Source organism: Eutrigla gurnardus (genome assembly GCF_963514095.1).
Source record: "Eutrigla gurnardus genome assembly, chromosome: 13".
Classification (NCBI taxonomy): domain Eukaryota; kingdom Metazoa; phylum Chordata; class Actinopteri; order Perciformes; family Triglidae; genus Eutrigla; species Eutrigla gurnardus.
Genome location: NC_139936.1, coordinates 13629959 through 13642888, shown reverse-complemented (window position 1 = coordinate 13642888; position 12930 = coordinate 13629959). Strand labels below are relative to the sequence as shown.

The window sequence follows — 12930 nt, the reverse complement described above, 5'->3', positions numbered from 1 at the left end:
GCTGCTCTTAAACTCTGGTCCTGGCATGACTTCTTGAGGTAGACTTAACCTAATTACACTTTTAATATATTCTATCTTCATGGAAAACATGATCAATCAAAAAACGATCATCAAGAGTATAAAAAAGACTGGCCCCTTTAAAAGCGGAATTGAGAGCGTGGAAACAATATATTTAGCCAAACAATTTCACCACCGTGACTTATTTCTTCACGAGGTGGTTTGTTCATCAGTACCCCTTCAGACTGATGTATGATGTCACACTGACTCGGAGGTCAAACAGGTGACATTCCTCCTCCTGTCCTCATTGATGGTCACTGAAGCGTTGGGAAAACATCTTTTCATTATTCAAGAGTCATATTTTAGGTCACAATCGACTTTAAAACCCAAACTAGTTTTGTTTTCTGTCAAGTTCTGGGGGTTGTTTTGAATCAGGGTTCGTTTGGACCGATGTGGACCGTGTTTTGGGGTCTCAGGTTTACATGACTGCCACCCAGTGGCCCATCAGCAGGGAGATCAGGGAGCCAATGACAACGATGATGCTGTTGTAGATTGGCCCGCTGGAGGCCCCCGTGTAGTACTCCATATCTCCAGAGCCCTCTGGCTCGTAGCCAGACCTGGAGCCACCACCAACTCCGTATCGTGGGTAGCCATACCCCCCTCCATATCCTCCGTACCCCCCTCCATATCCTCCGTAACCCCCTCCATATCCTCCACCATACCCAGGGCGGCTCAGGGCAGACCCAACCATTGCTCCTCCTAAGGCACCTGCTGCAGCTGCTCCAGCTACTTTCCCTGCACTAGGGCCACTGCTCTGGACTGGTCTGTAGGCGTGGCCGCCGCCCCCGCCCCATCCTCGGCCTCCACCTCGGCCGAAGCCACCACCTCCGAAACCACGGCCACCACCACGGCGGGCCTCAGAGCTGGGTATCAGCGTGGCGAGGAGCAGCAGGCAGAGGGCCGCTGTGAGGGGTCGTCTCTGCAGGCCAAACATTATTTTCTATCCTGTAACAACAAGGAAACGATAAGACAATCATCATTAGGAGGTGTGAATCTTTTGCATATACATATACATATATATATATACACATTATTCAACATCGAACTGTAGCTGGTCAAGGTGATGTAATTTAATTGTTGAGTAATTTAATCAATTAGAATACTTAATATTTGTAGAAGTTGATCATATATATTGAATGTAAAGTCTTGAGTTTCAAAGTAACGAGAAATTATAGCTGCCAAATCAGTGTATTGGAGTAGAGAGTACAAGGAAATAGTGAAAGTACTTAGTTATAAGTGTCCCTGAAGGCACCCAGTGCTCATAAACACTGATGATGAGATGTTCTCACTGCAGCTTTAGTCCCACTCCATGGTATTTTTACGCTGCTGATAAATTAAGAGCAGCCCAGATCACGCCTTAATCCAGCTTTGAGAAACGCATCTTACACAAGCAGCGTCACTGCTGCGACACAACATAATACTGCAGCTGACGTGGGATCAGATAGCTTTCATAAGCTCTAATGCCCTTTCATCAGTATCTACTGTAGGAGACTCAATCTGGCTCTAGACCTGCTACATAATGATGACCACAACGCTGGACGGCTGTTAGTATTAGATACATGGTATCTCAGTGTTTAGCACTTACACACAATATACACTATATAGTAATAATGTATTATTCGTACATCGTTTATAATGGTCTGATAATGTAATAATATAACTGAGAACTGAGAGGATCCATTCTGCATTCTGAGTACTTTCATTTATATACCTTAAATATGTTATATTATAATTCTTTAGTGTGGTAACAATTTGTCTTCCCACCACTGAGCAGCATGACATAATTTGCTCTGCCGTCAACAAACAGTACACAGTCTAATCTGTGTCCTCTAAAAAGATGAGCTATAATTACACTGGGTCACTTAGTTTGAGAATAATCCAGTGACTCCCAGATTACAGCACTGATTCACAAAGAAGAAAATAGAACAGTTTATTGTGTATTTGGAACACTCTAATCTGACTGGCATAGTGTTATTGCTGTTGCTTTCCAGAGATAGACCCTGATTTGTGAAGCAGACGGGAAATGATTATTAACGAGAGAAATTCTCTCACAAAAACAACAGGAGAAAGTCAAACAGTGCTGGAAGAATTCAAATAGTTACTAAAGTAAATGTACATATTCTCAGCAAAATGAAGATGAAGTATTAAAAGTAAAAAATACTCATTTTGCAGAAAGACTTTCAAAGTGTCGAAATATGAATATTATATTTTTCTGTTTGTTATTGACTAAGGAGCACACAAAGCTTTGTATTGTTATAGTCAACGTGGATACATTTACTGGTAGTATAATATAATATTTAGTAGTATAATACAGCATCATGTCATGCTTTTTTAATGTTAAAAATGAAACATTTCAAATAAATGTAGTGGAGTAAAAAGTACAAATCTAGTAGCGACTCAAAGTAGCTACATCACAGTTACATAAGTAAATATTACATCCCACCACTAAAACTTAAAAAAAAAACTTGTTCAAACCTGCTAAAACTCAACAGAAACATCTCCATACCATCTTAAATTAAATTAGTAACGATGTGAATGAACAATCTCACCTGCTGAGTGGTTCTCTGTGACGGAAACAAAGGTGATGCTCCTCTTCTGAAAGTGAAAATCACAGTTGTTGCTTGAAGCTCGGACTCCTTTGACAGTGAGAAGTATGTTCTAGGGTCAGCCTGTTATCCTCCAGACGATCCCGTCAGGTGGAGTGGATCACTGTCTCACACCTGCTTGTTGATTGGCTGTACCAGACAGAAATACCTCTGTGTGTGTGTGTGTGTGTGTGTGGGGTACATTTCTGTGTCTAATTTTATCACTTATTTAACCACTAAGTTTATAAACCAGGACACTTAACCAACTCTCCCGGAGCTTCGACAAATCATGTCATTTTTAAATTATACAACAAGATTTAAAAACATTATATAACATGCTGACATAAACGAGACTGACGGAGATTACACATCATACATATACATATACATATATATATATATTTATACACACATGTTCATCTAGATAACTTTTCTTTTATTAAATAACAATCATTGTACGAAAAAAACTACATTTTCCAAGTCGTGGCATGAGCTCGTAACATCTTGAAGATCATTATCTTGTAAAAGACACAATACAAAAGCAGGCAAGTCTTAAGAGTCATTTAAAATGCAACATGCACTCTCACTCTCACACTTTGTACTGTACGGAGAGATTTTTAACAACAATGTTACGAGACATTGAATGGGACGGGAAGAAAAAAAAACTGTGCTGCTTTGAAAAGCTCATTCATTCAATTACAACATCCTTCCAACAAAGATGGTCGGTATGATTCACAGTCTTGTGGCATTTCACTCGTTTCATTCTCTGTCGAATGTTAAAAATAAAAAAAAAATAAAAAACTCCACCTGTGAATATTCAGATCCATAATCCAACATCTTCCAGGAGTGAAGCATAATAGTTGAAAACTGTTCAGCGATCAAACAGGACTTTGCTGTGCTTTTTTTTTTTAAATCTTCTTGTCATGTTACATAAGGCAGGAATGTCAGGACAATTCACCAGAAAACCCCAACGTTTTTTTTTTCTTTAAAGGAATAGTTATGTGAAATAAGCTTATTTGATTTGAGAAGATTAATACCTTAGCAGTAGTAAATATAACGCTATCGCTAGCAGCTTGGCACAAAGACTGGTAAGAGGGGTGAACAGCTAGCCTGATTCTTTTCAAATGTAATTAAATCTGCCTACCAGCACCTCTGAAGCTCACTACAAAGGGACTAAAACAAATGAGATGCAACTTGTTAAATATTGAGCTCTAGTGGTGTCGGGGAGCAGATTTTGCTCCCTTCAGATGGAGCCAGGCTGGCTGTCTTTGTCCTATGCCAAACTAACAAGCAACAAACATCTTACTCTCTGCATGTTTCCAAAAAATGTCAAACTATTCCTTTAACCTCAATCATAAAATGTCTTGAACATTCACGTTACAACGCCTGCAGAAAAACAACAGACACTGGTCACAACATAAACAGATTATCTGTTCACGCCAAGTCCATAATCTCTGCAGTGAACTTTAAATGGATATTGTCAATTAAATTCCTGACAATATTTAACAAAATGTCAAACAGTGAGGAACATAACACGCATGCATCTTTTGAGGTCACATGACCTGTTCAGTTTGGCCTCAACAGAACCGTGTGGACTGATGTTACTCTATTGTCTAACTGAACTTCTAGAGGGCAATAACTTCGACACACTCAAAGCCTGTGCCTTTGTGCTTGGAGAAACCTTTTAAACAGGCACAATGTCCTATTACATCAAGTATGTGCTTTGAATTGAATTTTGAATATCAGCTGGCAATCTGAAGGGTAAAGACAAAACACAGATTGCCTCATTTTAGGCTCAATCGGCAAAATACTACACCGTAAAAATGTCTTTGCGTCTTTCTGTGCGTGCTGGACGTGAAGACGAAGAGAACTGTTGCTGAGCTGGTCCCACTTAACATGCACACAATATAGCATGTTCAAGTTTGGTCTGTAGGTTGATAAAAAAAAAAAAAGAAAAAAGAATCCACACCGACGCAGGAGTTCAGGAGAAGTAGGATAATCGCTGAAACACGTACTTTGGGGTTCTTGTCAGTCGACTCTTTGTCACATCTGGATGGAGGACGGGGAACTTTTCATAGTTTGATGAGTGATCACATACACGTCGCCCCCTCTGGAAGACAAGTGAGCTGCTTCTCGATTATGCAGCGCAGGTACGTATACCTGCAAGTACAAGCAGACGGAGGAAGAATAAATATGCATATTGACGGAGATACATTTGTTTAATGGTTACAATTCTACATTCTGTGGGCGACACCGGATAAGCCTCCGGGGCAAAGGGGCTCGTTGGCACTGCTCATCGCTTACAGTCCGATTAGCAACTTGAGATGTGAGACAGGAGTCGGAGGTGAGACATGTGTACAACTGGAATGTTTCACAAGTTCATTTGAAACCAACAAAAAGCCCAATAATCCTGATAGCCGGTGGGTTTTCGGATTATATTTTTGGCGATGCCTTCCACCTCTTTTGCTCTCCACACGGACCGTTTACCTGCATTCAACCAAAGGCTGCTCAAACCTGATTGATCAATAATTGATCAAAGCACATAGAGATGCTGGATGTGTTTACATACAGTATCTGTTTTTCTTGTACCTTCTCCTGAGTTTCACCACCTCCCTGTCCTCCTCCTCCTTCAGTTTGATGATGAAACTCTGCAGGACAGGCATTTCAAACTTGATATACTGCGCCACCTGGTGGAAAGGAGGAGAAATATAATAATGACAAAGCACAAAAAAGGCTACTGTTAGGTAAATGAGATATGGGAGACAGAAGAAAGGAGGAAGACGGGTTGATATCTCTGTTACGATGATTGCAGACACTTACATCATATGTGACTTCTTCTCCGAGGTCTTCTTCCATGAGGAAAACCTTGCAGACCTGCTCACATGGGCCCTGCATTACTCTCAGCACCAGAGGATGGTCACTTCTTTTCAGTTTCACACGCTCTGGAACAGCAAGAAACCCATGGTGTTGATTAACACAGCCAAAATAAGACATTTATATATATACAGTAAATACATCCATCTGGAACCGCTGTCTGAATCCTCTGTGATCTGTATCCCATTCAGGGCCATGGGGGGCTGGAGCCCATCCCAGCTGACATTAGACGAAGGCAGGGAACAGTCAATCAAAACCTGCTTGAACATGATTAACACTGTTGTAGTGTTAATGCAGTGTTTTTCCATACATACTGAATAACTCCCACTCACCTCCACTTGTATGGACTAGGTAGAGCGCAAAATCATCTGGGCTGTTTTCAATTTTGAACTTGTTGAGGAGAACTCGAAGCACCTGAGGTGTCCTCATGCAGCTGTTGATCCGAACATTCGTTACTGATCCGAACGAAGGAGTAAACACTGATGTCTGAGAGAAACAAAAACATTAAAACACAAATTCAGTTTCCTGTACAGATCAAAATCCAGCATCTGTTTAAAAGAAGCACATACATCCTCTGGAACTAACTGTACATTATTTGCATACGTTTTCCAGACGTTTCTACTGATCCAATGACATCACCTTATGGTTGTAGAAGTGTCCGTTGATGGAGAAGCGATGGCGTCGAATTTTCCTCTGGTCGCTCGGTGACCGCCGCTGGCCCCGCCTTAAGACACCAGCATCACTCTTGGTCCTGAGAAGCTGAGCAGAGCTCTCACTGTCCTCTGTCCAATCAGCAATCATTATTATCAGTTATTATTCAGGGTCTTTAACATCAATACGTATGTGTGTGCTTCTTCTTTTTTATTTATTTAAATGGCTGTAATGTTCTAACATTAGTAAACATCACCTGGTTTAGACTGGATGAAGCAAATATGAGAGACAAATGTGGTGCTCACTTATTTTTCTATCTTATCTCATCATTGTCACATGAAACCTTCTGTGTTTAAAAAAATAGGGCTTTAATTCCTTGGTTATATAAAGCAGCCGAGGGGAAATTAGAGCGTCGGTCCACAGTGTTAATCTGATCCAGATACAGTTTTGTCTTAGGAACTGATAAGCCAACAAAACAAGTGAAACGTATTATTTCATAATTTAGTTTTTTGAGTTGTTTTAGAACTGATGTATGATGATGTTCCCCAGATCCTTATTATGGCCTGTCCTTTGTACTGTCAACAAAGCCGCTCACCGTCTGCCTGTTCTTCCATCACACCAACCTCCTCTGGTTGGCTGTCAGGCGGCGTCACTTCCACTGTGGGTGGGCTCTGCTGTGTCGGCTGTTGACCATCTGTGCTGTTGAGGGGGAAAGGAGAGTAAGAGGTGAAGAGAACGTGAAGATACAACCAAAAAAACACAAAAACAAACTGTTCTTACATTGAATGTCATTGACAATCGATGTAAAAAATAAAAACACTTTTTGTTGTTGATTGTTTTGAGACAAAAGTGAGGGGAGTTATAGTCCAGTCATATCGTCCGAATTACTTTGGAGTGACATCACCACAGCAAACACTGATACAGATGTTGGACTTATTATTTTGTTAACCACTTATGCACCACATCCTGTTTGAACATCACATCCCTGTTGGTTAGTTTCAACTTGTGACAACTGTTCCTCTTTGTTGATGCAGTTTTTTCGGTGTTCACTGAGTATTTGCTTTAATATTTAAAGTAAACTTGTCTGAGAAGTCTGGGCGTCCCTGCTCAGGCAGCTGCCCCCACGACCCGGTCCCGGATAAGCGGATGGAAATTTGTCGTGAAGCATCAGCAATATCAGCGCAGATTATTTGGCTCCTTTTGGGTCTTTGTTTGAGAGGTGGTCTCGTACTTGCAGTATTAAAACATGATAGCCCAAACTGTACCATTGCTGCTAACTGGTAGCCAACCTAAGGACTGCTGTGGTGGTATTTAATTCTAAGTCCTTTTTCAAGAAATGTTGTTATTATTTTGTCCCTAAATGTCAGGTCAGATGAGTTATCCCTGGAACAACAACAGATTCCTCTGATGAATGGGATTACAGAGAAAATGCACAAATTGATCCATGAAAACTTGGGAGGAAAAATCCAAAACAGAGTCAGTGATGTGGATAAAAAGTTCCCTTTGCTAAATGGATTTAGCAAACTGTAGAAATTAATTATTTACTTAAACTTAATTTTTCATTAGAAAACCTAGAGATAATCTATATCTGCTCCCCCCCCGCTGACCCTGTGGTGTATCACCATTTCCGGTCAGCGAGGTGTAACCGGATCCGTTTGGACCTCTTACCCTTGACTATCCAGATTGCAACCCGAGTGCCAGGACGTAGAGGAGGGGGGCGGTCGGATGCGCTCGTGGTCATCCTGCATCTGAAGCCTGATTGGCCGCCGCAGACCCCAAAAGATATTCAGCAAGCCCTCGACAATCAGCTCCCCCTCTTCCTGTAGGGAGAGTGGTGCTAGGTTTAATACACACACACAGACCTATCTATCTATCTATCTATCTATCTATCTATCTATCTATCTATCTATCTATCTATCTATCTATCTATCTATCTATCTATCTATCTAAAAGGGTGACAGGAAAGCAGATGGACAGACATACGGTAGACATACACAGCGATACAAACTGTAAAGACACACCTCTCTGTGTCTGAGCTGTAGATTCTGTCCTTCATAGTAGAGGTTGTACGTCTTCAGTTGTGAGAGCACGGTTGCCCTAGAGACAGAGATGTTGAATCACAGAGGAGGAAATACTGAAGCAGAATACCATTGATTTCACACATTTTTAGCCCACTAATGTATTCATATGTATATGCATCATGTCTACTACTACTACTATATTGTACAAAGCATCAAATGTGGCTTCCTACTGTCTAGGCAGCCTAAATAAAAGAAGAAACATACTAATTTACAAATAAACAAATGTCAAATTATGCAATTGCTAAAACACAATGCACAAATAAATGCAGAGTAATTCATAACTGTAAATCTGTATTCGCAAATCTGAATCTATATCTTTGCCTCTAATTTACAACACCCAAATCATCATTTGTAAATGAACACAAAGAGTACTACACATATATTGTCATATTTTATTTTTACCAAAACACCCCCATTCATAATACTGTGTATATATATATATATATATATATATATATATATATATATATATATATATATATATATATATATAGGCAACAGGTCTCTAACTGGAGTGATGTTGTGCATTGTCAAGCTACAATTACGCATGGCTGAAAAGCTTAGCTATGGAACCAGCATCACACTGTTGTAAAATCTCAACAACACCTGCCGTGCTTATCAGGTGCATATCAAACATTATCAAGTTTTGATTCATTATTCCAAACGGTTTCTTCTGCATATCAATGGGCGCGTTGAAATGAAACACACACACATTAATGCACGTGCACATAAGCTGTTGCAGGTACGCATCTAGCTATGTCGTTAGCTTATTTGGTGTTCCAGGCCTGCGACCACACATGTTGCAGTGCAGCGTGGTGGTAAAGAGCTAGCCAGAGAGACTCACATGCAACACACACAGAGTGACTCAGGTAGACATTACAATACATTACAATACATTACTATACAAGTTGTTTGCTGCTATATTAGTGCTCGGAATGCTGCATCGAGCCATTAAATCAATCAATAAATGCATGTATGCTTGGAAAACGGTCAGCAGTGAAGTAAAGTATATGCACACATTTGCAAATACCCGTGTGAACATTTGAACTAAAGCACCAAAGGTTAATGGGTTAATGGTTAAAGGGTAAATAGACTGTTGTATGCAGGGATTTGTTATGTGTATGACAAACAGCGAGGTATTAAATCCTTACTTCCTGATGAACTTGTTCTCTCCGATCTGAACCCCGTACTCTAGATCATCCATTCTCAGTCAGCATGAGAGGAGCTGAAAAGGAGCAACACAGAGAGTTAATACATGTTGTCTCTCTGTCTCATGACTCCTCATGACTGGCAACAGACTGGAGAGGAGATGACGAGGGTGACTGCAGGAAGGAGGAGGAGAAGCCCCACACAACAGCAGATCATATCTAGTTTCCTGTCAGCGTATTTCCTTCAAGAGACGGGTCAAAGCATATCTTAACAGTTAAACCGCCACAACGCCATCAAAACATTTGACGTGTGATGGAGTGAGACAGCTGACAGTTTAGCTACAATGTGGCTTTTCTTCTCGGCCACCCCTTTAATTCTGTCCTCGTGTCCGTGTCTCTGCGCACACATGCAGCTGTTTTTTATAAAGGCAGCCCTGTAGAGTTTTTCCTTCCCTCTTTGCTGAATGTTTGTGTATATTTGTCCTCGTGTGTCAGCAGAGCAGGCAGGATGGAAGCCCCCCGGAAATAAGATGAACAGGTGGAGGAGGACATGTGAGACGCCGACACAGCCAAATCATTACAGCTGCTTAAACATTTATCTCTGAGTAACAAAGAGCGTTTTCTGGACTGAAAAAATGGGTATGCTTTGTAATCCACCAGCCAAAATCCAGGTTGCATTCATTTTTTAAAGTAATATTAATGTTGTGACAGTTTAAGTGCAGAGCACACCCAGTACCTCTTACAAATACTAACAAAGTATTAATACTCAAAGGCAGAGAGACGTATTTGCCCAATAGATATCAGTGTCAGTTCAAAGTGATCTTACCGTAGTAAAGACTGGGTGATCTTGTTGAGTCACCGGAAAAGACTGCAGGTGTGGAGAGAGAGAGAAGGCAAGGTTAAGGCAGGGAGACCCCGTATGTTTCCTCAAGGTGTTAGCAGGTTTGTCACCCAGGTGTCGGTTTCAAATGTCTTTTCTTGTGAGTCCGACATGGAACAGACGGGGAGAAATGCGAGCGTTTAAAGGAAGTGCTCCCCTTCCGTTAAACTACTTCCTCCTTCGCTCAGTAAGTCACACAGGAAACTGACAGTAGCCCTGACAAGGCCAAAAACTTCCTCAATTCAAGCGACACTGATGAGTTATCACGCGCGCACACGCACACACACACGCGCACACACGCATGCACACACACAAACAAACGATCCTCATCTAGATCAGACACATACCTAAACACTGTATTATAAACAAAGATATTCAAAACCTGACGAGCAGCATTTTTAGCAGCTTTAAACACACAGTGCTGATAAATAAACCGAGCCTGTCAATCTTTGAAATCATTGTTTTCAGTTATTGCGGTGGAATTAAATATTAAGCACCAATCAGCCCAGCCCCATGCCGATGTCCATCAATATTTCAGCACCTATATTAGTCCTGTCAGGCGCTCTAAAGCTCAGCCGTTCAGCTGCACAATGGAAATAATTAGAGTATAATACGGCGGCCGTGGTCAAAGGCGGCTGTGCTTGTAGACTCATTAGCTGGTGACGCCGGCGGTCAGAGAAAGACATGTGGCCGGCTGTCAGACCAAGACAAACGTGTAATTGCCACGAGACGGACGTGAACTTTAAGACAACTAACTTGTCATCGGATAAAGAATTTGATCATTCTTTGATGTTACATCCAGAAAAGAAGATCAAATCAGACATCCAACCTTTAAATCTGCTGCTACATCACTCACTGGTTTAATAAATGTGCATACTGTTTAGCCTTATAGGCTTGAGTGTATGTTTTTGACTTGTATTTATTGTAATATTGTGACAAACTGGTAGGGCTGGGTGTTGTTTGACACATTTCATTACTAATGCCAATAGGATAGATCCAGGAGACCTCTTCTCCGTGTGAATTGTGTCATTCAGGCTGCAGAGAGCCAACAGCTAATGTAGCCAGACTGACCCACAACTGACCCAGTCCTGTTTCAGATCAGGAGGCTCTTCTGCTCCAGACATAGTCCTCATTGACTCCCCCGAATCCCCTTGTGCCTCATTACGACATCAGCCAATCCTCAGCCTCCACCTTCCCCTCTTTCTCTGCATCTTTATGTCATGGTGGCCTCCATAGCCTCAGTTGTTTCATACCACAGTATACATTTCATTGTCAAATGACACATTTTGATAAGGGAATTACTTTCTGTCTGGACTGCTTTTACCATTCAGGTTTCTTCTTTGAGATTCACTTGTGGAAGACTACAAACCATCCACCATGCTATTAAAACACATGACCACAACTTCCTGCCCCCCCCCTCGCTTCCTCTCCCTTTCATTGACACACATGCACGCTTGTTTTCTGCCCTTTTGGCCCGTCGTCTCTGAACCTCCTCTGTCAAAGTCTTGTGCTGAAACGGATGATGAATAACCAAACCTCCTCCTGTCAGCTTTCAAACCCACCACCGCAACCCCCCCCCCTGCCTCCACATTACTACAGCTCTGCCTCACGATTGTCACCATTGTCATGGCAACACAGAAAACATCTGAGCCCCAGAAACCAAAAATAGTGCATGTCTCCTGCTCCTCATTAGGCATACAGCACTGGGGTTGTCAAAACACAACATGGCAAGAATCTAAATATGGCTCCCAGATTCTCCAGATCAAGCAGAAACTACTCGTGCCCCTCTCGACTGTAGAGCTGCAAGGATTAGATCATTCACAAGAAATCTATCTGCAACTATTCTGATAATCGATTCATCATCTTTTCAGTATTCTTTCAGGCGTACATGGAAAAATATCCACTGCAACTTAAACATGAAAGGAAAATCTAGTCTTCTTCTTCTATGGTAAAGGAAACATTTGTGTTTTGGACGGTTTGATCAAACTAAAGTAAACATGTTTAATCACTTAACCAGGTGCACCTAAAAACAAAAATCCTCTCCAGCATGTTTGGTTTATGATCATTTCTGTGGATGTGTGGGTGATCTGGAATACTGTTGAATGGAATACTTTGTGGGCTATAAAACCAGAAACCACATCACCTCAACTAAGATTGGTGAATGCAGGATGATCCCCAACAACCGAGCCCAAGCTTTCCTTCCGCTTTAGTGTGTGAGCTACGAGAACTTAACTGGCGGCTGAGTTTTACATTAAAAAGCCAGAACATTATTGACTTTCGGTCTAGCTAGCCTCACGTGTGTGTGTGTGTGTGTGTGTGTGTGTGTGTGTGTGTGTGTCTTATCTATTGCTCGTTATGTAACGCACACTCCCCAAAATAGGGAATGGGTATCGTTTTCTGCTCCAGATTGAAGTCTGCCGTGTTGAGCATGCCCATTACCGCTGCATGCCATTTAAACACACCGCACGCGCCTCACGCTCGAGCCTTTTACTCCATTCAGTCGCGTGCGCTTGTATAACATTCATAAATGTCGCTGTGACACGTTTAATACAGTGGAAGCTTTTTTTTTGGTAGGCTACAGAAAATCACGCAGTCTAACTACGCGCAGTCCACGTCGCCACATTCACCCGCAGACAGCATCACGACGAGCCCAC

The 12930-nt window shown here is 41.6% G+C and overlaps 2 protein-coding genes across 3 annotated transcripts in view; both read right to left on the bottom strand.

The window, feature by feature from the left end:
* Positions 1-450: 450 nt before the first annotated feature.
* On the bottom strand, positions 451-2739 carry sprn2 (shadow of prion protein 2). Its single transcript, XM_084024891.1, has 2 exons — positions 2607-2739; positions 451-1002 (listed from the first exon to the last, which is right to left on the bottom strand). Exon 2 carries the CDS (start codon positions 989-991, stop codon positions 476-478), a length of 516 nt encoding a protein of 171 aa, XP_083881017.1. The 5' UTR covers positions 992-1002; positions 2607-2739; the 3' UTR covers positions 451-475.
* Positions 2740-2916: 177 nt separating this feature from the next.
* The window catches only part of rassf2b (Ras association domain family member 2b), a 10376-nt gene continuing 362 nt past the window's right edge, over positions 2917-12930 (bottom strand). Inside the window, exons 2-11 of one of the 2 annotated variants that reach the window (XM_084024889.1) lie at positions 10223-10264; positions 9400-9473; positions 8189-8264; positions 7836-7987; positions 6763-6866; positions 6156-6298; positions 5849-6002; positions 5463-5584; positions 5232-5329; positions 2917-4802 (exon numbers count right to left, since the gene is read on the bottom strand). In XM_084024889.1, the coding sequence (XP_083881015.1) occupies positions 4733-4802; positions 5232-5329; positions 5463-5584; positions 5849-6002; positions 6156-6298; positions 6763-6866; positions 7836-7987; positions 8189-8264; positions 9400-9452 (972 nt within the window). In that variant the 5' untranslated portion in view covers positions 9453-9473; positions 10223-10264 and the 3' untranslated portion in view covers positions 2917-4732. Of the gene's footprint in view, positions 4803-5231; positions 5330-5462; positions 5585-5848; positions 6003-6155; positions 6299-6762; positions 6867-7835; positions 7988-8188; positions 8265-9399; positions 9474-10222; positions 10459-12930 lie in introns of those variants that run through there. The other variant, XM_084024890.1, reaches the window with a different exon arrangement.